Here is a 24,267-nt window from a genome sequence, read left to right as displayed (position 1 = left end):
TGAGAAATGGCCCTGTGAACAGCATGGTCAGGGAGGAAGGGAAGAGGTGGTCTCGGTGCTGGAACAGGCATTCCCTGGAAGCCCCTGGAGGACTCCCTGCTGGAGCAGATACCCATGCCTGGGACTCAGATTAATTTGCAATAAATTAATTTTCCCCAAGTTGAGTCGGTTTTACCTGTGACAGTAACTGGTGAGTGATCTCCCTGTCTTTATCCGCAAGCTGTTCCACCCCGCTTTCTCCCTAGTCTGGTTGCGGAGGGCGAGTAAGAGCAGCTGGGGGGGCCGCAGCCAAGGCCAGCTCAACCCTGGGCCTGGGAGGCAGCCCTGGCACGTGCCCTTCAGCAACCCAGCCAGCATGGGTTCACAAAGGGCAAGAACTGCTTGGCCACCATGGTTTCCCTCTACGACCAGGTGATCCGCCTGGTGGATGACCGGAAGGCTGTGAATGTGATCTACCTGGACTTTAGCGAAGCCTTTGATACTGTCTCCCACAGCATTCTCCTAGAGAAGCTGGCAGCTCATGGCTTGGACAAGTGTACCCTGGATTCACCACAACCAGAGAGTTGTGGTGAATCCACAGTTGTGATTAAATCCAGTTGGCGGCTGGTCACAAGCGGTGTTCCCCAGGGCTCGGTGCTGGGGCCAGTTCTGTTCAATATCTTTATCAGTGATCTGGATGAAGGGATTGAGTGCACCCTCAGTAAGTTTGCAGATGACACCAAACTGGGTGGGAGTGTTGATCTGCTCATGGGTAGGAAGGCTCTGCAGAGGGATCTGGACAGGCTGGACCGATGGGCCGAGGTGAACTGTGCGAGGTTCAACAAGGCCAAGTGCTGGGTCCTGCACTTGGGTCACAACAACCCCACGCAGTGCTACAGGCTTGGGGAAGAGTGGCTGGAAAGCTGCCTGGTGGAAAGGGACCTGGAGAGGCTGGTAGACAGCCGGCTGAACATGAGCCAGCAGTGTGCCCAGGTGGCCAAGAAGGCCAACAGCATCCTGGCTTGTATCAGGAACAGTGTGGCCAGCAGGAGTAGGGCAGTGATCCTGCCCCTGTACTCGGCACTGGTGAGGGTGCACCTTGAGTACTGTGTGCAGTTTTGGGCCCCTCAGTACAAGAAGTATGTTGAGTTGCTGGTGTGTGTCCAGAAAAGAGCAACGAAGCTGGTGAGGGGTCTGGAGCACAAGTCTGATGGGGAGCGGCTGAGGGAACCGGGATTGTTTAGTCTGGAGAGGAGGAGGCTGAGGGAAGAGCTCATCGCTCTCTACAATTGCCTGAAAGGAGGGTGTAGTGAGGTGTTGGTCTCTTCTCCCAATTAACTAGTGATAGGACAAGAGGAAATGGCCTCAAGTTGCATCAGGGGAGGTTTAGGTTGGATTTCAGGAAACACTTCTTTACTGGAAGAGTGGTCAGGCACTGGACCAGGCTGCCCAGGGCAGTGGTGGGGTCACCATCCCTGGAGGTGCTCAAAGAACGTGTAGACCTGGCACTGTAGGACATGGCTTAGTGGAGTTGGGTTGCGTGGTGTTGGACTCGATGATCTTGGAGGTCTTTTCCAACCGTACTAATTCTGTGGGTCGGTGACACGCCGGTGCCCGCCCGAGCGCTGCCTGGGTGCCCAGCCCCGCCCCCCTCCCCGCTGCCCGCTCCTCGCCGCTCGCAGCCCTCCTAGCCGCCAGGGGGCGCGCTAGTGCCCGCCTCACGCTGGCGGCGCGGCGCCGCGGAGGCGGAAGGAAGCGGCTTCGCGCCAGGCGCCCCATGGAGCCCGGCGGTTCGCGTCCCCAGAGGTAAGGCCGGCCCGGGCGGGGAGGCTCCGGCGGTCACGGGGAGGGGGGTTGGTGCCCCGGTTGGGCAGCCGCAGGGCGGGTGTCGGGGCGCTCTCGCCTCACCGTGTCTCCCCTCTCGCCCGCAGCGCGGCGGAGCTGCCGGCCCGCGGCCGCAAGGCCCCTCAGCGTCCCCGCGGCCAGAAGGATTTAATCCCCGACGGCTCGGCCGAGCAGGCGGAGAAGCTGCGGCTGTGTCGGGAGGAGCAGTGGCGGATCCTCTCCGAGGAGCGTGTGGAGCGGCTGTGAGTCCACGGGGCTGGGGGCGGCCCGCTGGAGCGGCCGGGGATCGCAGGGCTACCCTGAGCCCCCGAGCCCGGGGTTGTACATTCCTTTTTCCTTGAAAGGGATCGTACCCGGGGGGCGGTCAGAGCACAGCTGCTGTCCGTTCAGGTGTTATTAGGAGTGGAACCGAGCTGTTCATAATAGGGAGGTGCTAGTACGGTAGGTTCCCTTGCCCGCCCCCTCAGTTCACCAGCTCACAGCCCCCTGGTTGGAGCAGCAGCAGGGCAGCTCACTGCGGCTGTTCCCTCAGGAGCAGAAGGTCATACTGGCACACTGGCAGCTTCAGTGTGGCTGTTCAGAAGGTCCCTCGAAGGGCCCGTAGTTTTCTCAGGTGTGTGCATAATCCTGTAGCCTTTGTAAATAGCAGCCACTGTCTTCTTGGGCATGGTTGGAGCTACACAGACTCATGCTCATGTGTGGCCTTGTGCAGATTCGGCCCGCTCTCGGTGTCCCTGGCTTATTGGTTTTGATGATTTCAACAGCCTTGCCAGTCTCTGTAGCTTATAATTGCTTGGGAGATTTTCACGCACTGCCTGTTGGCACACGCTCTCCCTGTGTGGTCTGCTGTTTTCTGGTAGCAGTTTCTCCAACTGCGCTGATCAGTAGCAGCAGAAACTATTCACATAAAATCCCACCACTGGGGATTTTAGAGAGAGAACGATGACCTCTAGCAGATAGGCAGGTCAGACAGAGTGGACCATTATCTTCCACTGTTGTCACAGTAGAGTTTGTTCAAGTACATCTGTAAATGCGTGTCTGGGGCAGCAGTGGAGATTCTCAGGATGGGAGGGTGACTGGGTAGGTTTAGGTCTCCTTTCAGATGGGGAAATTGCAGTAGAGCAAGTGCATGGTGGACCCTACAGGTCTTACCTTGTGTTTCCTTGAGCCAGCTGCTAAAAAATTCATGTTTGCATTCTTGCAAAGTCACCCTCTGCTTTTTCTCAGTTATTAAATTTTTCATATGAGACCACGTGGGTGGGATACAGCAGTCTGAGAGTCTTGGCAGCATCTGAATGATTGTATCATAGATCATGGCCATGCACCTCCAGCAGGCTGCTGAACTCTATGGATAGATGTCTGAGGTGCTGACTGATGACACTCTTTAACTAGTTGTTGGTGATAAAATCTTTAGCTTGTACTGCTAGATCCAGAGAATGGTGTCTTTCTAAGGCCTTACCCGGTGAAAGTGCTACCTGGAAGTTTGCTGCCTTTTGATACCTTCCTGAGCTTGTTGTGCTGCTACAATACGAGTTGATTGTAGGACATGCTAGTGATAACAAACTAATCTTTAACCTTCTCAGGGGGAATCTGGTGAAAGCTGAGTGGAAGCCGGGACAGGGCATCGTAGAGCTGCAGTCCCCTGCGGTGAGTCTGCTGCAGAGTGTTCTCGATGCCATTGTCTGCTGCTGGCTGTTACAGATTCCTTATTTTGCTGCTTGAAATGGGAGAGACCCTGGTTGTCAGCAGGGAACAGCCAGAGCCCATCATGGATTTGTGCTTCTGTTCCAGGGGAAGTTCTGGCACACCATGGGCTTCACAGAGCGTGGCAGACAGTGCCTGCTGCCCGAGGAAGCTCTGTACCTGCTGGAGTGTGTAAGTAGGATACCCGTGTGTGGGTGGGGAGAGTGGGTCCTTCCTGAATGATTGGAGGAACTCTAGCAGCTTTAGACTGAAGTCTAAGATTGCTTGACTTGTGTTGATCATTGCTGCAGTTTGAACACCTAGTTCTCGACGAGTTGTCTGTTTTAGCCTGTTTGCTGATAGAGTTGTTTGTGTCCAGGCCGTGGGTTCATATGTTGTACTGCAAAGGAGCTTCTGTGTCATTGACAGCATGGGTTAGGTGGATCGGTGGCTAGTTTATCCAGCTGTATTGTGTTTAACCCACTTCTGTGTTAAATATAACAGTGCAGACTATGAGAGTTTTAGCTGATCTGGATTTCTGTTAGTACAGCTAAAAAGTCAGCTCTGTTGTCAGAATGAGAGAAGCATGAGGAGCGTGCTACAAAGTTTTCTACTGAGATCTCTGTCTACTTTCTTGCTCTGAGGGCGATGAGACACACATTTATATATCAATTACTTCTTTATGGAAATCTGTAGGTATAGGGACTTGAACTTCCACAGTCCAGGAAAACTCACCGTTCTGGGAATTTCTGGAAACAAGATCAAACCATTATCTTCTGTTCCTTGCAAGAGTTAATTGGAAAAGGTTTGATACTGAGAAATCCTTTTCCTCAGAACTGGTGTACAGTTAATGAGGACATCTGAGACTGGTCAGTGCCCTCTCTGTCATAAGTTGACTTCCTCCCTTATCCAGTGTATCTTACATATTTTGCAATGACAGGGTTTGTAAGGTCATTAGCACAGTTTTTCTGTGCTTCTCTAAGAAGCTGATAGGAAATGGTGAAACTGTATCTAGCTTGATAGGGCCACATTTAGGGACTCTATCAGATCTTTCTGATGGTGGTTGGCATGGGAGGCCGTCACATAGCAGCCAGTGCTGGACATGCTTTACGCTTAAGTAGAGATTTTTGAGGTTGCTATGTGCCATCTCTTCCCAGTATATATGGCAGAAATAAATTTAAATGTGGCAGAGAGAGGAGTGAGACTAGGTTGCTTTCAGTGCTCCTCTGCTTGCAGAAGTGCTAGTTAGGGTTCAGTTGGATTTCGTTGCTGTCGAAAGGGGGATTTTTGTCTCTCCACTGAAGCCTGTTATCAGTAGAACAGGTGCACTGATCTAAAGAGGGGCTCTTTCCCTTAGCAAAACTTAATCAGATTAAGGGCATCTGATGCCATCCCTTAAATCCTAACTGCAAAGGTAGGGCTTTTTTACCTCTGGCAATTTCGTAAACAATACATCATAAACAAGTCGATGAAAATAAAATGTAGTCAGTTGCTGAGTACAAAATCTCTCCCTAGAAGCAGAAGAGACCTGTTAGATGCCTTCATCCTATCCCATGGGAAAGATGTGGTTCCTAGTGTTTTGTTTTCTCTGTTCATGATTAAATACATTAAAAAAAAAAAAGGAGGAAAAGAGGCATAGCCTAAAACTGCCTCCTGGAGGTTAGTTGCTATTGCCTAGAGGAGCTACCTATGGAATCACTATGGGCTGCAGTAAATGCTTCTGAGGAGCCAGCAACTGGTGGTGTCTGAGGATACCATCAATTGCTCTCTTCCAGCTCTCTCAGTTGTGTTGATTCTGAATGTTTTTTGTACTTGTGCTGTGTCCTGAATCACTGAGATCATCAAAGTTAAAGAAAATTAGCTACCAAAGCAATGATTGTTTTAACAATTGAGAGTCATGCTCCCAGCTACATTCTCTAAACAGATGCAGTGCTGGAGCAGAGGCTGACAGCTGTGGGTGGGAACTTCTTACCTGGCTGTGAAAACCAGGGCATGGGGGAACTGGGCATGGGAGAGGGACTGCAAGTAATCCAGGTAGCATATGGGGAGACGTGAGGGAGGGTGCTGAGACCAGTGGGAAGAGACTGGTGTGAGCTTGCATAGATTTGTTCCCTGTGATTCTCTCAACACCAAGCTTTTGCCCTGCAGGGCTCTGTTCAGCTCTTTTACAGAGATCTGCCCTTGTCAATCCAGGAAGCCTACGAGATCCTGCTGTCCCAGGAGGCAATGAGCCTGCCACATTACCAGGTGCGTTGGGACCTCCAGCTGTTGCAGGGAGGATGAATGCAGAGACTGCAGCCTCTGCCGCACAACCTCTTCCAGTGGCTAAGAGCAGAGTGGGACAGTTAGGGAGGGAAGGGGAGTCATTCTCAGTTTGTCCCACTCGCCACCTTCCAGAGGACCAGTTCCTATTTCCCCCCACTTTGCTTTGGGCCTTAACCCTGGTGTTTGCTCCTGTGCCAGTGCCACACTGTGTTTACTCAGCTGTGGCAGAACTGAAGTAAATTGTTTGCGTTTAGGGTAGTCGTTTAACCCTCTTACTTTCCTTTGCTCTAAGGTGTTCAGCCACTTGAAGCAACTGGGTTATATTGTACTGAGATTCGACCCCAGGTAACCAGCTTTTTCTTGCCATGCTGCTGTCCTTCCTGAAGACCCTGAGCAGCTCTGTGCCCACTGCATGTCCCCAGTGGAACAGCAGGGAAGAGGACTTTCACCCCGCATTCCGTCTCTTGGGAGGATTAAAGGCTAAAAGTGGCACTCTACCCTTCCTTGCTCCTCCCTCTTGAGGAGGTGATTAGGAACATTAAATGGGGCATGAACTGAGGACTATCCTGGTCCTGCTTATGGATTTTCTGTGTCTGGAAGAGAAGGTTTTTGATGCTATATTCTGGGGGCTGACCAGAAGGGTGGTTTCACTGCCCCACCCTGCTGTCAGCCTCTGTATTGGTGTCTTCTTACAGCACTGTCCTGTCTCCCTACGAGAGGCAACTGAACCTTGAAAGTCACTGCCAGAGCTCTGTGAAACATCATTGCAAAAGGAGAAGGAGTTCCAGCCCCTGGTAAGGATGTGGCCCACAGCCTTCTTCCATCTTCTCCCAGGCTCTGCAGCTTGGGAACAGCATACTCAGCCCTGCTGTGGGTGACCTGTCTGGCACAGCTGCTCTTGGCTGTCCCCAAGCAGTGCAGTGCTTTTCCTGAACTCTCTGCAGTGTGCTCTTGTCACGTCTGTACTTCATGCAGGGCTAATAGGGGCAAACTGCCCCTGAGCCTCCCAGCTGCAGTGGTGAGATGCCAAAACAGAAGGGCAGAGAGGTCAGTGCAGAAGAAACACATGGCAGGTATCTCCGCTTGCTCTTTTCTAGAGGGAGCACAGACGCCACAGTGCACACCTTGCACTTATCCACCCGCTCAATGCAGCTTACCTGTTAGTACTGTACCACAGAGAGCATAGCTGGGTCCTGGTCTTTGCAGATGGCCTCTAGACGTTGCCAAAATGCAAACAGAAGCTGACATAATTAGTAATTTTGCTAATAATTATGACAACTTCCAGCAGGTGGCATCATCCTTTAAGAAACACGGAGGATGAGACTGGTCTGCTAGTCCTTTCCTGTTGACAAGTAAATTGGTGCCTGAGGAGTCAGGAAATTTTAGGAACTGGGAGATAAAACTGCTGGTTTAGGAGTTGCTTCATCTTCTCTGGGACCAGGGACTGAATCTCATATGCCTAAGAGGTGCTGGCAGGAGGGTTTCTGCCTGGCCTGTGCTGGTTTGGCTGAAGTCGATCACGTTTGCGTAGAGGTGTTTGGGTCAGTATATGGCGTGTGTGGAGGCAGCATGGCAGGTTAGGAATGTGTGTCTATATGATTCAAGGGATTCTCCTGCGCGTTGAAGGCAAACCTCGTGCAGGACTGTGGAGAAGTTTATTCTGCCTTTGGCATTCACTGCTTGTTTTTGGCCTGCCTTTTTCCCTTCTTGTTTTGTCACAAAGCAAACGTCCTCCTTCCAGCCAAGAGGTTGTTGTCAAGGCTTTGCAGACCTGTGTGGAAGTTTCTGCCATCTTTGCCAACCTTCCTTCAGGCTTGGCAGATGCATTCTTCCTGTTAGCAAGAAGGAGGCAGGATTCAAAGGGACTGAAGTTCCACCACACTGTCTCCCTGTCTTTTATGCTGCTGCTTCTGTTTTTAGGTCACGTGAGAAGAAACCTAAGGTATCTGAGGACCTTCCAGAAGCTGGAGGTACCTCCAGAAAAGCTGAAGATGACTGTGGAGACTCCAGTTGCCTTTCCATGGATGAAAAGCCCTTGTCAGAGCAGCCAAAGGAATGGGATGCTGGCAGTGGAGAGAGAGAGTCAAACTCAGTTCCTCTTGATACAGGACAAAAGGACTCCCTGAGCCCCTCCAGGAGCCGAACGGGAGGCCACAAGGAGAGCAGCACTGGCACCCATGCACCCCACTGGGATTTTACCACCATCATCTTGCCAAACGTGGCCCCGGACCAACCGTGCACATATCTGCCCTCACCTGACAGCAGGCTCCTGCCAGAGAATGTGCTGGGGAGGGAGGTTGATGCAGCTTGCTGGTGTACACACATCAATCAGAAACAAGAGAAGCTGTCACGGAAGGAAAGGGAACAGCGAGAAAGGGAGAGCAGGTACAAGAGCAGTGTCAATGCTGACCAGGAGGTGAGGCGCTGCTCCAACTGGCAGGAGTACAAAGCCCTTTTGGAGCAGAGGAGCCAGCAGAGGATTTGGAGACGACCACCACATCTCTGGGACCAAACCGTCACACCACTTTTGCGGCCAGATGAAGCTACCTCGTCAGGTAGTGGCTCTGGGAACTTGGCAGGGACCCTCTTCTCCCCTCCAGCTCTGAAACATTGCCTGGTATGCAGCAGCTGAAGGGATGACGTAGAGAAGCTGAACATCAGTTTAGGGGACAGTACCTTGAGAAGGAGAATCTTGTTAGAAGGCCTAGGCAAAGCAGGTGCAGAGGAGCCCATCCACCGACACAGAGAGAGAGAAGAAAGCTTATCCTCTGCCTTTCGATCTCTTTCTATAGCCCACTCCACCGCCAGGATAAACAGGGCCTTGGGAGGTCTTCTAATCCATTCCCCATGTCCTACTGTATTGCTGTCCTTCCTGCTAGGCTGTTAGGCGTGTGAAATAAGGGCCAGCAAGATGCAAAGCAAAAGCAATTCCAGGGTGTTCTGGGCTGCGCATTGGGAGGAGATGAGGAAGTTGAGGTCTTTGAAGTAGCCAGTGGTGACTGTGGTGCTGCCAGCCATTGTCAGAGGAGGAAGGCTCGTGGGTGGTGTTGGAGTGCCCTGGGAGAGAAATAGCTAGTCTGATCCTTTTCTGTTCCTTCTCCCTCCAGCTGTGCTCCTCCAGCAGATCAGCGTGCTGCAGCCTTCCCACATCCTGGATGGAGCGTCCCGGTTAGTATCCAGCCAGCCAGCTCATAGCTGTTATGGAGCAGGGGGGTCTTGTGACTGTCGCTGCTTGTGAGGTCTGTGATACGCTTGCAGCAGCAGTTTCAGAGCTGCCTGGCATCAAGGATGCCAAGAGAATCCAGTGCTCTGTTTCATAACCCCGTTGCATCTGTAGTGAGGGGCTGACATTTCCATGAAGTACCAGGTCCTGCAGCAACAGAGCTAGGGCATTCCAGGCCAATTAAAACATCGGGGTCGCTCTCTTTTCCTGTCTTCCCCTCTCTGCACTCCACCCAGGTAATCTTCCCCAGAGGTTTGTTTGGGTTTCTCCTGTGCCTCATCCCTGGAATGTGCTGCCATCCCTGCTGCAGTGATTATAAAACCTTGACTTTGGGACTTCTGGTTCTGCTTCTGCCTTCAAAAGTCTGTGTGGTGTTTCTGTGCAGTCCCTGTAGGGCAGAGCAGTGCGTTGCTTCTGTATTTGTTAGTGGTTCTTTTTGCAATGGAGTCTGCAGAAAAGGGAGTGTGGGAGATGCGGGGTGTGAGCTTGCTCCGGTCTGACTACAGGAAAGATCTGGAAAGTAATTAGAACAGTTGCAGGGTCAGTCCTTTGAGGAGTGAAGCCTTTCAAAGGCCCAGGCTAGCCAGGCTTCAAGAGCTTTTGCTCTCTCTCTTCTCTGCTGCATCTGTACCCTACAATATTTCAAACTCATGCGTATGTGGATGTGTTCTGTCTTCTGTAGGCTGCAGGACGCGGAGGGCGTGAAGATAGACTTCAACGTGTATCAAGCAGATGCTGTGGCCAGGTTTAAGAAGACAAACCCTGGGAAGCCGTATGTCAGGATGTGTGTTCGGAGGTATCCCTGAGTCTTAGGCTATGTTCTGTGGAATTCAAGTCCTAACGATCTGTAAATGACCCAGCATCTTGTGAGCTTTACACATCATCAGAGTGCCTCCCTCAGGGTGGTCCTGCCCAGAATTCTTTTTTTTCCTTTCAGTTCCTTCTTTGTTGGAGGCTGTGGCTGACAATTCCCCCAGCCCTTGCTCTCAGCCCTCGCTATTTGGTCATCTGGTTGCTGCTCATGTCTGAGTATTACTGGAGTCGGGAATTAAGAAGCCACTGCTGTATTTATGCAATACTTGTGAAACTCCTGTAGAGCGCAGTTTTGCAGGGAGCCATATGGTACCTGAATCCTCAGCCGGTGCAGATCCATATGGATTTCTGCAGAGATCTACCTCCCCAGAGCTCGCTACAGGCTCAGGGCCAGGGGTTTAGTATTTTGTTCTTTGTCAAGTATAACTTTAAGATCAGTATGAACACAGGATAGATGTCCCCTGTCTTGCTGGATCCAGAATCTGATACTTAAAACTCCATAGGCAGGTCTAAAGTTCAGTCTCTGCCTTTTCTAATTTTGATACATATTAAAACTGTCCCTCCTCCGCTCTCTCCAGCTGTAGTAGCCAGAGCACGGAAGGTGGTAATGCAGTTTGACAAAGGTCTGTCGTGAGCAAGTAAGGTGATCCTTGCTGCGCAGATACTTTTATTTCCGAGCAAACAGACTCTGCAGAATTAAAAGGAGGGAAAAGCAGGTCAGATGTTGATCCCAGAAACCTAAAGAACTTCCTAGCACGAATGGAATAAGATTGCACTTGATTGGCAATTTGCCAATAGCCCTGTGAGCCGCATCTAATAGGCACAGTGTGGAGTGGTATGCGGTTGCCCTTGCTTTTGGCAAAGGATTTGACAGCTCCCCATTCCCGGCATGCAGTATACTCCTCTCAGGGTTGGCAGCCTCCTGCTTTGACTGAAAGGGATGGGGAAGGTCACTACCAGCTCCTAAGACCAAAGTGAGCTGTTGTGATCGTTGGCCGGGACAGCTTTGTCTCTGTATTCTTGCTTTGAGAACAATGGGATATTTTTCTCTGCAGCTTTGATGAGCAGATTCCATCCCTTCGGGCTTTGAAGCAGGTTACGTATCAGAGTGGGGATGTCCCGGTGGTCTTTGCGCTGGTGGATCATGGAGAAATTGCCTTTTATTCACTAAAGGACTTCAAGCTGCCAGTTGATGTTAATCACTGAAGTTGCTGTCACTTGCAAAAATGGTATAGGATGAAGAGCTTTAATCGGGATTTGTTTTCATTATTAATGAAATATTACAGAAAATAGGGCCTGTGATACCTGGAACTTTGGGTAGTTGACCACTTTGTTCGCTGTTACAGACTTCACCCAACCAGATGGCTCAGGCATAACTGCAAAATTTACAGCAAACAAATGTATATGACTCAGCTGGGCATTTCTGGACTGGAATACAGACTGCTTTGTTCTTGAAGCCACAGGTTCTCCGGCTTTCTCGTCTCCTGGACCACTAGTCTGCCTTTTCCGTGTCATCTCCAGCTGATCTGTGGACCATTAAGAAAAAGCTTTGCTGGTGATCCTCTTGTCACATGTTAAGAGCCACTGTGCTACACCAGTTGAGGGGTTGGAGAGTCATTGAGGTCAATCAGGAGCAGAATAAGCTGATCAGATCAGTGGTGGTATCCTGAGCCTCTGTCATTCGGCTACGCCAACAACTGTCTGATCAGATTCTAATCAGCAAAAGGCACAGCCATAAAACTCAGCCACATGGAGTAAAGTTTCCAGGCATTTGAGAGCAGGAAGCTGTGCCTTGAATGCTGTTTTATCAGCTGGAGCCGGAGGTCACAGAAAGCCCCAGAGCACTGCAGATGGCACCGCAGCCTTGTGCTGTAGCAGCTGTGCTGAGATGCGCTTTAGCCACACAGTGTTGTGCCATATTAAAGACTGGCCGCTGATACCAGCACACAGATCTGATAGTCTCACCAGGGCTGTACTGGAGCCCCCTCTGTACTGCAGCCTGACCTCCTCCTTCCTGCCTGTGGATCCTTGTCTTTTGTTTTGCAAGTGAGAGATCCCTGAGTAAAGAAGCAAGCTACAAATTCCTCATGAGCCTATGGCTGTTGTGCTCCAGACTGAGGACATCGTTGCTTTCCCAGTCCTAGTGTGAGAGCTTTCCACCAGAATATCCAGGTATGGATTTTAGCCTCTATGCAAAAGTTCCAGGTGCTAGAAAGTCTTCTCAGTGGACAGGAACGTGCTGAGCGTGACTGTGCTTGGTATGGAGGCTTTTCAGAACTGTGATAGCAACTGGTTTAGACGCATTGTAGTTGATAATTTTTTAGTTCCTTTTGGAGATGGGGAGAAGGCTAAGCAATAAAAAAGCCTTTTTCAACAGTGCGAGCTCCTCAGTGTGGTTCTTAATTCCTGCAGAAATGTTAATAATGCAGAGGGAGACATTCTGGGGAGGCTACTGGGACCCCAGTAGCACCAGCTGGTGAATGCCTGCTCATGGTCATACCACCCTGTGGCTGCGTAACCCCGCTCCTACACCCGTCTGGTGTTTGCATCCAGCTGTTGCCTTGTCCCCTGGGAGGGCAGCGTGACTCAAAGCCTGGAGTCCGTCCCTCCGTGTGCAGTTCCTGTTGGCACATGACACCCCACTGTCTTCCTCCTGCGTAGTCAGAGGTATCGTAGCCCAGGGTGGCTGGGATCTGCTGCAAGTGCTGCGCCTGGCCCCGTTTCATGCACACACCCCTATTATCAGATGCTGGACATCAGCAGGGCTCTGCTGAGGTGCGGGACTGACAGCTGCTCCCACATGCCCCCCCGTCCTCTTCCTCCTTCCATCCAGCCGTGCTTTTGCTCTGCGAGTTGGCAGCTCCAGTTTGTGCCCTCAGCATTCTCCTAGATTGCTGTGGAGATTAAAGGCAATAGAAAGAGAGTTTCTAAGAACAGGCAGAGCCAGAGGAGCTCCAGTCTGACCCACAGGGCTCACGTTTGTCTTGGAATTAGGTCAAACTCACTCCTGTTGATTTCTATCAGTCTCAAGGTGGAATTGTATTGATGAACTCTGCAAGAGCCACCCAGTGAGTTTTGCCGGGGCAGAGACTCCCTGATTCAGCACAAACCAATTACAATTTAATAACCACTGCAGAGAGGATTGAGAAACTGTTGCTGCCTTGCTCAGCACCACAACATTTGAGGCTGCCTTTAGTAGGCCGGGATTACGATGCAGACTGATACCGCTGCTTCATTTTGGCCTGCGATGCGAGTTGGCTGGATGTTGCAAGATGAGATAAACAAATATTTTAATTGAAAAACATAACCTTTGGAAGCTTGTCTGAAACGTTGACTGTTACCTGGTACCCTTGTCAGAGGTAATTTCAAGCTTTTGCATGGATGCAGAAGAGAGGCTGGCAAAGCTTGGATTGCCATTGCACTCCATGTCACTACTGGTTCCTCACCCGGCTGTTCCCTGCAGCAGGACACGGGCTGTCAGCAGCCGAGCTGCGGATGTTGTGTGACAGTTTCCAGCTAAGGCTCCAACTGTCTGTCACCCTGTCCCCCTCTCTTCGTTTTTGCAGGAACGTTGGCTCCTTCCCTCGGCTTCCCGCTAAGCCAGAGCCCCTCGCGGGCCCGGCGGGCGGACACGGCGCGGAGCCGCTGGCCCCGCCCGGGCCGGAGCGGGGGGCCCGCGAGGACGCGGCCGCGCGCCGTTCCCGAGCCAGCCCCGCTTTTCGATTGGCTCCGCGCGAGCGGGCTGCTGAATTATTCATGACCGCGCCGGATGAACGGGGAGAGAGGCCGCGGCTCTGCATTATTTGCATGCGAGGCCCCGCCCCGCGGGCGTGGTTTGCGCGCGAGGCCCCGCCCGCCCCACCCCTCCCAGAGGTGCCCGGCGAGGGAGGCCGCCGCGCAGGCGACGGGGAGCGGGCACGGAGCGAGGCCGGGCCGGGCAGGGCCGGGCCGGCTCCAGGCCCCGCAGGTGAGCGCGGGGCGGCGGCAGCGGCAGCACCCAGCCCTGCGCTGCGCTGCTCTGCCCGCCCTTCCGGGGTTTTGCGGTCGCCCCGCGGGTTTGCTCTCGGGGTCCCTCCGGCGGGGCTGGCAGGTGCTCGCCCGCCCCCGGGGAGGCGGGCACGGGCCCTCCGCGCTGCCCCGGGCCCTGTGGGGCTGCCCGCACCTGTCCCCCCCGCGCTCCCCGGACACCGACCTCGGCGTGCCCGTGAAAGTTCAAGCGCTGCCGTTGAGGGGTTGGGCTCGTTCGCGTTTTTTGTTTCCTTTTTTTTTTTTTTTTCTTGTCACGTTGGCTGCGCGGCGTTCCGGAGGGCTCGCTCCCGGCGGTTTACATCCTGGGATTTCCTGGCGGAGGTCGCGGCTCCGGCCGGTTGCTCCGTGACTTCCTGGTTCCGCGCGAGCGGGCCGGGGTCGGGGCCGCCCCGGGGGCTGGGCTCGCTCGGGGGGCGGCGGGGGCCGCCCCGGGGGCTGGGCTCGCTCGGGGGGCGGCGGGGGCCGCCCGTGCCCGCGGGGCTGCGGCTGCCGCGGCTCAGAGCACGCGTGGTCCCTGCGAATGGAGGTATCTCCTCTGGGACGCCCTGCTGACACTTATTTTTTTTTCATTCGAATCCCTGCGCACATTAAATATATCGTATTGTTGGGTCGGGGTTCCCCCCCGCCCCTTCTTCGAAGTTGTACGAGCTTGATGAGCCAAGGAGCCGGTTACTTCTAGCAGGCAGCGAGCAGGTGAAAGGAGTTGTTGAGCCTTTGTCTCGGGTTGGCACGCAGCTGTGGCGTGGGGACGAGCTGATTACTGACATCTCCGCTCCGGGAGGTGAGCGCAGCCCTGGCTTCGGAGGAGGTTTTGTGGATTTGTTTGGTGGTGGTAATGGTGGAGAGCAGTTGAGGTGGACTTTTGGATGGGTGTGTCCGCAGTGTAGTGGCACAAAGCTTTACATTCCTGTGAGGATCGTGACAAGAGCACAGCTTCATTGACACCGTAAAAGTTGTCTGTTAATGTGTTACTCGGTGGGGAATGCTGCTCTTCGTTCTGGGAGCGCTTCAGTCTACTGGAATATCTCGCCTTACCAAGTCCCAGGTGAAGCTGTCTGCTCGAAGCAGCCACCTGGTGACTTTAGCTTTTGATTCGGGAAGCTGGCGCTTCTGGCAAGCGGAATGCAAAGCGGTGGTACCTCCTGAGGCTTCTCCGTGCGTCCTGGCACGTTCCTCGCAAAGAGCCTGGCCCGCGGAGGGGACAGGGATGATCCGTGCAAGGAGCAAGCCATCCCTAATCCCGCTCACTGCTGCTTGCAACCACTTAAGGCACTCCCTTGTTTATGGTATCGAAAAGGGAGAAGAATTCCCAAACATCTTCATAGGATGGTGCTGAGGAACATTTGGTTTTGAACAAATTGCATCTGCTGTAACTACTGACCGAAGAAAATTACTGGAGGAGTTAAATCAGTTGAGACTCCTGTATCTTCTGGTGGCTTTTTGGTACAGTAATGTGATGATTACTGGGAATTGCTTATGGAAGAGGTGTGGCTTTTTTCTTGGCTGACAGAGAGGCTTGAGGGATGTCAAAGAGTAAGAGGTTTTAAGCATAGATAATGTGATGCAGTTAGTATGTGGAATAAAAGTATGTGATACTGCTAGTAGCCTGATCTTTCTTTAAAACAGTTTACCAAGGGAGGGACTGGTGGTAGCTAGAAGTTTGATTTCTGTGCAGAAATTCTATGGAAACTCCAATTCTCATCTAAAAGTTTCTTCTAGTTTGATCTCTTTGTGTTGCTTTAAGAAGGAAATGCTTTTGTGGTTTACTCTGTTGACCCACTACGCTTGGTGTGAAATGCTGTTCCAAAGTTACAAGCCACTCCTCCATTTGAATCATGCTTCTTAGAGGCGTACAAAGAGTTCTGTATCATGTGCAATAATGTTGTCAGTGCAAAGATTTTGTTCTGTAGCATTTTGAAACTTCATGTTGTCATGCTCCCATGACAAGGAGAACACAATAGGAGTCATAATGACACACAAAGTTTGCACAATTAGTAAATTCATTGCAAGTGGGCAGTCTCTGGTAACTCCGAGCACAAACCTGTTACGGGACATAGTTTTCCTGATTTGTAAGATTGGTTTTCAATTATTTTCCAAGAGTTCTTGGGGAATCTATCTCTGATATTTTATTTAATATTTTCTGTGGTTTTGGAGGGCAGCCACCTGCACATAGCGTTGAGTCAGTCCTTTCAGTTGTTCGTTTACCTATCTGTCTCTCCAGGTTCACAAAAATAAATCCTTGTTATGGGAGGATCTTTGGGATACCTGCTAGTGCCTCACTGCTCTATGCAAGGTGCATCTGAACACTCTCCTGTTTCTATAAAACCGCGAGTGCTGGGGGGCTAGCAGCTGATCCGTAGTTATGTTGTGCAAAGGAGATCTCTGTGTCTCCTTGAGCTGTGAGATTAGTGTTAGTGCATCTTCCCAGAGAAGCCTTATCCCGGAAAAAGGGGGTGGCGTCTTAAACTTCAAGCTTTCCACATACTGCAACTGTTCTTTCACTTGCTCTAGTTATTCTGCTTGGCTTGTGCTTTCTTCTTTAGTGTCTGTTTGGTAACATGTTACAACCAAGCGCGGTTATAGAGGTGAACTTCACGGTGACAGCCCGGTTAAAGAACAGCTAGGGGTTGTGTCATGGATTTCCAGCTAAAAGTGTTCTTAAACTTGTAATTTCACAGTGAGTTGTGTCTGATGGCTCCTGTAATTGATGAACTTGATAAGGCTAGTATTTAAACGGTGTTTTGATTGTCTTTGTTGGGAGGTCATTGGTGCTAAGGAATAGCTGTTTCACGTGCGACTGATCTGGCCCTGTTCTGTTGCTGTTGACTGTGTTGGTAACAGGAACAAGGCAAACTTCTGGGTGCGGGAGGAAACCTAGTTCAGACAAGGCCATGGCAGTGACTGTTATAGGAGCACTGACTGGTTGTAGTTCAAACAAAGCTTGTTGATAAGGCCCCTTTTATTTCAGCAGAGTTGATAAAATATTATCAGATGCCTAGGTAGAAGTTCTCTCTTTAAGGGCCTGTAAGCAGGAAGGGGTGATGAGGAAGGAATGAAAAGGAGACCTAAAGCAAGGCAAGATCTAAGAGTTCTTGAGATGCTTGATGGCATTTTTGAAAGAGAGTTGTCAGACCTTATCCTGTTGAAAACCTGCTCAAGTTGAGTAAAGGTTGCCCAGGAAGCACACAGATGGTACCTCGCAACTCTCCTTCGTGAGCAAAATAAACTCATTATGGGTATGTTTTTGTTGTGGGGTTAACTTGGGACTGTATCCACACTTCATACTGTCAGTGTAGTAAAAACTTCTGACCTGGGTTTCCTCATCTTGTAAGACTTGGATTAACTTGGGTGATTGAGACTTACAGCATTGGTTCTATTATACTTTTGGCTAAAACTACCATGGAAGGACACAGGCAAAAATTGCAACAAAATTCTACAAAGGGCAATTCCCCTCCAGCCCATGCCTAGTTGATAGAGAAAATCTGGAGTATCTCAGCAAGCTGTGCACGTGCACTAAGACACACCACTGAGTGCAAAAGCGGTGAAGACAAAGCAAAACGTGGAGCTATGATGGGATTGCTAACACACAGCAGTAAGGAACAATTAATGCTTCTAGGAAAAAGCATTTGACCTTCTATTGAATATGGGCCTGTCGTGAGATGTGGCACCTGTACTTGCCATAAATCTCAACATCTAAATGGATCTGAGCAAGGGAGTCAGAATGAAAGCTGGTTTTGATGTTAAGTGCTCCTTAGTCTGTGGCTGGAAACAGAGTAGTCTTGCAACTCACGCTTTCATTGCCTTTCTAAATGAATAGTGAAGAGCTCTTGTTTTGTTGCTGGATCTAATCAAATGAGGTGAAAAAGAAAAGGGTGTCTCGTGATATTTGGCTGATAGAGCAGGAGGAGCTCAATGTGCAGGGCACTCTGAGCCTTGCTGTCAGGTGCTGTACAGAACGTGAGCAGAACTGGGATTGACTCAGCCTCGGGCTATTGTTTCCTATAAACAGCTGACCTCATCTTGGAAGAAGAGAATGTTGCACATAGTTTCTGGTAAAAAGCTCATTTTTGAAAGCCCAGTGAGTTCTCTCCCTGGAAGAGAAGAACATTAGATACATGCAGACCTGGCACAGCTTCAGAAGCTACTGGAGAGTTCCTCTGTGGCTACTGGTGACCACAGCTGTTACTGTATGGTTGTAAATGCTGATTGGCAGATAACTGCAGAGCACATGGCCTTGGAGTTTTATGTAAGACACCGAAGATGTGTGGGAGAGAAACTGGTCTACTAATATGTAAATGTGCATCTGGGAGATAAGATTATACAGATTGTGGAATCTTTGTGTTTTTCTAGAATTGGAAAAGACACTTGCTTATTGTACTAAAAAGAAGATTCTTCTCCTTGACAAGAGCCTTGTAAACTTGTAATAATAATTCCCCTTGAACAACCTGTGGCTACAGTGGATGCCGTTCTCTTCGCTGTTCCTTTTTTGCCTTTGCTCAAAACTGCTTTTCCTCTCATCTCCTCCCATACTGTGACACTCGGGAATTGTTTGGTCAGGGATGAAGCCTGGTACAAGTCCGTGAGAGATTACTTTTGCCTTCTCTGATGATAATGGAGACATCAGCTTGCCAGGATGATGTTCTTTCAAGTGAGTTACTGCTTGATTCTGAACTACTCTGCTCCTTAGCCAGTTGAGCAAGTTGTTGTGGGCTGGAGCGTGAGTGCTAGGTCTCTTGCGTAAGCAGGTTAAAACAGCATGCTTCTGGCAGGGTGCTGAATGTGAAGTTGTGTTTCTCTTCAAGTCCACTTTTCTCCTTACTTTGCTCGTAACAGTGGGTTTGTCTCTGCTGTCACAACTGTGGAGGTCTCTTCTAAAGTGGGGAGGACAAGTAGTAGAGTTTCTCTGTAGGTTTGCCTCGTTCAGCAGGTCCAGGCTATTGGTTGGCAGTTGGAAAGGGCGCGTCTCTGGCACTTTCCTTTCCGTGTCTGGCTAAGGGCAAACTGTGTGTTGTACATGGGTGTGATATGCTCTCCTTGCATAGCACAGCAGCTTGTCATTGCTCTATAGCTTTTGTGAACTTAGAGTAAATATCGCCTTGTGTAAATACGTCCCTCTTTCTCTCAGGAATGTCTGGTGAGAGAAGACTTACGATCTGATAAAATTTTTGAAATTTCAGTTGAGGTACCTAAATCATTGTAGAAGGATATACTTTCCAAGTAAGCTACGCTTCTATTCTTCTCCTGTTTTTTTGTGGTCCCCTGCTATCTGTGTTTCTGTGCACGTTCTTCACCCCTGCGTGTGCTGGGTTCAGGAGCACAGGTGCCTGTAGGTGCTTCCTCAGAGCCGCTTTTCTGTGGTGAGCAGAGATGCTAGTGATTCTAGGTGGGTACTAAATGACTCAGGCTTTTGGTGCTGGTGTGATCTTCAGGGCCTCTGAACCAGGACTGCATTGCAGTCCTTTTAGTGAGCTCCAGAGAGTACTGCCTAGGTGACTGGAGATTTTGGATTGTGAGCAGGAAAGGTAAAAGGGGATTAATGCAAGAAAGTAGTGCAAATTCAAGCTCAGGGAGTTTCTAAAGGGGCTTCCCAAAATATGGCTATGGAGCATCCTGTTTATAGTTCCATTTCCTTTTTTCGGTCCTTCACAGCTGGTAAGGCCTTACTAGAAGATATTTGAGAAATAATTCAAGCTCCTCAGGAATAGCTGGCTGATCCAAGTCATCAACCAAAGGCCATTGTTACTGGCAGGAGCACACAGATAGCCACCACATTTGCCAGCTCTGCTACTCCCTCCTCTACAGATGGACTGTGAAAGCTCTCTTCTCTCAGTCACCATCCAGCCCTGCAGTCTGAAGAAGGGCCAAAGGCCGTCTGGTTCACTTGACAGTCCCTTTGGTGCTCCTGATCCCTCTCTTTCCCTTGCGACGCTGACCTTCTCCCTCCTGCTCCCCACTGTGCTGTGCGTGTGCATGTAGCTCTGCTGAGGACAGGTCACCCTAGAATATCTATACTGGTTCTTCATTGTACCTCAGAAGCTCTGGCCCCCACTGTGCATGTGTGTTGTGCACAGAGTAGCTGGTAAATTGCTATAATTTTCTGTCCAACAAATTAAAATAAAATGCTGACTGGAGAGTCCAGTAGCTGCTTCATGAGCAGCTGAGCTATCTGTATGCTGGAAATGAGCTTGGGAAAGATGGCCAGGGCAGGAACCCTTAGGCCACGGTGAGTTGTCAGGATGCGATTCAAAGCTTTGCTCTTGAGTTGACAGTTTCACTTGCCACTCAGCGCCTCTGCAGAGGGGAGATGTGACAAAGAGTCTTTTGAGCCGTACAGAATGTGAGGCTGTAGCCTGCTGTTTCCAGTGTGACTGCGAGGTTGCCAGTCGGATCTAATTTGTCCTGGTGCTGTGAGAGGCACGGCAGCGCGATACACTGAAAGGGCTGTGCTGTTGGGTGCACATTGAACTGCAGGTGCAGGATTTCCTTCCCCTACCCCCACCTTGAGCAGGGAGTTCGGCTTGATCTTTTACAAAAGCAAGTTAATAATTAATGCAGCTGCCCTGCAGGCAGCACGGCGCCCTTCCTGCTGTACCCATGGAGCGAGCTGAAAATGTGATTCTTTCTCTTTTTAGCTCAAGACCTGGAGGGTTACCTGGGGCAGAAACTGATACTGGTCAATAATGCCTGTGAGCCTGGGAGTTAGCCTCTAGATTGGGTTTGTCTAAATTTTTGTGCAAATGTTGCAGTTTTGTTTGCCTCTTCTTTGGATAGGGTCATCTGAAGTGATCACAAAATGGCCAAATGTAAAAACTCTTCTAAAATCCTCTTGGCTCATCTGTGCTGGTTTAGCAGTGTGACAACAGTATTGTGTAAGCCCTGCACCAGAGATGCCACTGTGGTGGTATCAGGTTTTCGTTACTCGATAGCAATGTTGTCTCATTCTGCTCTGGCTGATGTGTGTTACCTCCTGAACCAAAATAATTAACCTACTTCTGCTTGCTTCTCTTCTGAGGCTGCTCTCACTTATATGGCCTTGCTTTTTTTTTTTTTCTTGTTAGGATTTTTGGTGCCAAGATACTCCAGCAAGGAAGATGAGAAGATTCTTAAGACCCGGACATGATCCAGTGAGAGAGAGGCTTAAACGCGACCTATTCCAGTTTAACAAGGTACAGCATTTCCGTCAAACTTCAAGGCATATGTGTTCAAGGCAAGTCTATCCTAAGCCACTGCACAGTGTAAAGGGAAGGAAAAACTGGTTGAGTGTGGGTGGAAAAGTTAAATTTAGGAGAGGTGGTTTGTTCTCTTTTTTTCATTTCTATCCTTTTTTTACTCAGTGTGCCTGACAAGTTTTCTTTAAGCTCACAAGCATGCTCTCAATTCTGGCTTTTGCTTCTAAGAAAAAGGATATTGTCATGCTGTTGAGTGGCACTTGCTGAAAGAAGAAATCTTCGCAGCAGCTTTTGTATACTCCGAGTGTTCTGCAGTTTGTCCTGTTCTGAGCTGTGACTACGTGTGTTATTTGTTGCAGTACCGCTATGAACGGTACTAAAGATACGCATAAGCAACAGCTTGTGATGCAGCGGAAGCCAGAGTTCTTTGTGATTATGCTTTGGGTTTATAAGTATACCTCTCTTTTAAAATGTGAATATAAAGTCTGTGGTAGAAATGTGGTAGCACCTAGGCAGCACAATGGCCATTAATAATGAATTTGCTATTATCTTAGTCTGTCTCTAATTTTTTTTCCTTTCCTCTGTGAAGAGGAAAAGGCAGTGGCTGTGCTACCTGTCCAGCACTCTTTCTTTTGAGCTTTGACCAGGAACATAGCACTTTCATCTTTGTAAATGCCTGGTATTAATTCGTTGCAAGGCTAATGGCTATTTGTTGCAAGGCTAATGGCTACTTAGACCTTCACTGGGTATCAGAAATGTATTTGTAGGTTTTGTATTTCCAAGGTTTAAATGGAATTTTGATGAAAAGTATAATGGATAAATGAAGTCAGCCTAGGAAATAACCTCCTTGATTCATTAAAATTCTAGTGTAGATATATACTTAAAGTGGAACTTTGGATATTTGAGATGAATGATTTAATGTAATTTGGTACTAAACCACACCATTTCCATGCATACCTCTCTCCCACTGGGGAGACAAAAGGAACTCAAGTGCTTCATGCCTATTTTCTGCTTGCTACCATGAGGAAATGCTGGTGCAGTTGCAGTAAAGATTTCACTAAATGAAGACCAGAATTGAGTTGCTTGCATTTAGCTGAATACAATATCAGCTTCAGAAAATACGTCCCAGGGATGGGTCAGAATTGCTTATAAGCGTATAAAATTGTATATACCTTGGAAAACCTTTGCTATTTCAGGGATATCTCTTCCTTGAGTATGCCTGTCTCATATGAGAATGTTTGGCTAAACTTTACCTGTCAGAGACAGACTAATTTGCATGATGCAAAACAGGGCTGAAAGAACTAGCTTTTGCAGCAGACGGCAGCTTCCAAATATATTAGAAACTGACATCAGGATTTGTGACTCTGCTGATCCAGTCCCGAAGGTAAATATTGCATCTTGTTTCTAGGGAGGAGACTATTTTGGACACTTCCTAATGGTTTACTCTCATTAACAACTTGGTAATTAAAGGCCTTGAAAAATGCATTTGCACTTTCAAGCCACAGTAACTTGTTCTTTTCTAACAAGAATCGGAAAGGGAATGAACATTACACCATTACATTATGCTAGAATGTTTTACAGTATAGTTTGTGCTTGTATAAAGGTTTGGTTTTTTTTCCCAAGTCTTGTGTGTCCCATTCCAGTATTTCCAGAATAATGGATCATTTGAAAGCCTCTAGCCTTTGATAGAGTAAACATCTACTCAGAGCTAGGCAGACTGAGGACATCTGGAAAGCCAGACCTTAATTCTGACCTGTTGAAGGTTGTGGCGTCAAGGAGCCAAGAAACATAGTACTTTCTGTGCCAAGACTGTCCTTGTCTAATGTGCTAGTAAAGCAAGCTCATTAGTGCTGGTAAGCAAGTTTTTAAACGCTTGTTATTTGAGGTCTTTTAAACACTTCTGGTTAAGAACCTGCTTGGGAAATATTTTGTGGGACTATAAAGTTGCTGATCATGGTGTATGTGTACCTCTTTGGTGTGTGATGCTGGTAGTGACTAACTGGAAGGTCTATACCTTGAAAGTGCCGGGGGTTCCTGCCCTCATTTTATTGTTTACACTAAAGTTTAATAGGAATGCATGATACCACACAAGTTTAGTGTTAATACAGGGGAATGTATTTGGCCATGCTGACCTAGTAATGGACTTTAATTAAAAACACCTTTTTAATTGGTGGTTGTCGTTTTAAAGGACTGATTGACCACTGGGCTAGCTCTTTAAACTGTCCCTAAACCTGTGCTTGTTTCAAAAAACACCTTCCTAAATTCTGCTAGTCACTTAGCTTTGCATATCTGTTTCTCTGTATGAGTAAGAGCTTCCCATACTTGTGTGTACCTGTTGCAAGAATCTGTTTTTAGAGCTCAGTGGATAGCATGAAGGATAAGGTATGTGGACTTGGCAGTCTACTTCTTTAAGTTTATCCTGCAAAGTAAGGAAGTAGTATTTGGATGCCTTTGGCTCAGTCCAAGCCCTGCAGAACAAACATGTTCAGGCTGGCATTGTCAGACTAGATGATGGGTAACACACAGGTGAACCAGCGTGTCTTTCAGCTGGATGTTACCAAACAGGGAATGTTGCATTTAATTTATGGCTTTGTGTTTTCTCCCCTCTTTTCAGTCTTCCTAACCCCTTGCTGATGAGCGTGATGGATAGCTTACCTTAAATCTGAATTAGTGTCTATGCAAAGTAAATTTAACACACACAGGCTTCATTGTTTCTTCAAAAGACGCATTAACAAAGGTACAGGGTTTGTATTGCCTGTAGTTGGGTTTGTCTCTGCTTTGTCATAAAATGATCTGAGAGAGAAATGAAGGGAGGAGGACAGCACTGAATTTCACCTGCACAGCGTTAGTGTGGGCTGGGAACAACTGTTAAGCTTGGCTGCATTTTTCCTGCAGTAAATATGACTGACATGAAGTATTTATGTTTAATGCTGCTGACATCAGGCTTGCTTTTACAGAGTCTGACAAATCTGTGGTCTGAGGAAAAAGAAAATGAAAGCTCCTACCTTTCCTCAAGGAAACAAAGACCCTTTTGAGAAGGATGGCACGTTGTGGGCACTCTAGTTTCTTATTTCTGCTCTACTGAAAGGCTCCATTGTAACCTCTCCTGGTCCCCTGGTCCCCCTTGCTGGGTTTACCTGCTGAGCAGGTGAAAGGATGGGTGGATAAAGGCTAGAGGGGAGGAAGGGAGGCCAGCTGAACAGCTGACTTGATGGGATTTCACAAGGGAGTGTCAATAAGTACAAGAAAAAGATCTGAGCA

The 24,267-nt window shown here is 49.1% G+C and overlaps 2 protein-coding genes across 5 annotated transcripts in view; both read left to right on the top strand.

The window, feature by feature from the left end:
* The first annotated feature begins 1,742 nt into the window (after positions 1 to 1,742).
* On the top strand, positions 1,743 to 12,187 carry TSEN54 (tRNA splicing endonuclease subunit 54). The gene is made up of 11 exons (XM_086762458.1): positions 1,743 to 1,785; positions 1,911 to 2,066; positions 3,408 to 3,471; positions 3,616 to 3,699; positions 5,656 to 5,754; positions 6,065 to 6,117; positions 6,468 to 6,566; positions 7,693 to 8,327; positions 8,880 to 8,940; positions 9,678 to 9,791; positions 10,864 to 12,187. The coding sequence occupies exons 1-11, from the start codon at positions 1,757 to 1,759 to the stop codon at positions 11,012 to 11,014; spliced, it is 1,545 nt and encodes a 514-aa protein (XP_086618584.1). The 5' UTR covers positions 1,743 to 1,756; the 3' UTR covers positions 11,015 to 12,187.
* A 1,515-nt stretch (positions 12,188 to 13,702) lies between these two features.
* The window catches only part of LLGL2 (LLGL scribble cell polarity complex component 2), a 34,072-nt gene continuing 23,507 nt past the window's right edge, over positions 13,703 to 24,267 (top strand). For 3 of the 4 annotated variants that reach the window (XM_086762400.1, XM_086762398.1, XM_086762401.1), the window contains exons 1-2: positions 13,703 to 13,775; positions 20,896 to 21,003. In XM_086762400.1, the coding sequence (XP_086618526.1) occupies positions 20,929 to 21,003 (75 nt within the window). In that variant the 5' untranslated portion in view covers positions 13,703 to 13,775; positions 20,896 to 20,928. Of the gene's footprint in view, positions 13,776 to 13,820; positions 14,041 to 20,895; positions 21,004 to 24,267 lie in introns of those variants that run through there. The other variant, XM_086762399.1, reaches the window with a different exon arrangement.

The sequence above is a fragment of the Chlamydotis macqueenii genome, chromosome 18 (assembly GCF_036417535.1).
Source record: "Chlamydotis macqueenii isolate bChlMac1 chromosome 18, bChlMac1.mat, whole genome shotgun sequence".
NCBI classification, from domain to species: Eukaryota; Metazoa; Chordata; class Aves; order Otidiformes; family Otididae; genus Chlamydotis; species Chlamydotis macqueenii.
This window is presented reverse-complemented; position numbering and strand designations above follow the sequence as displayed.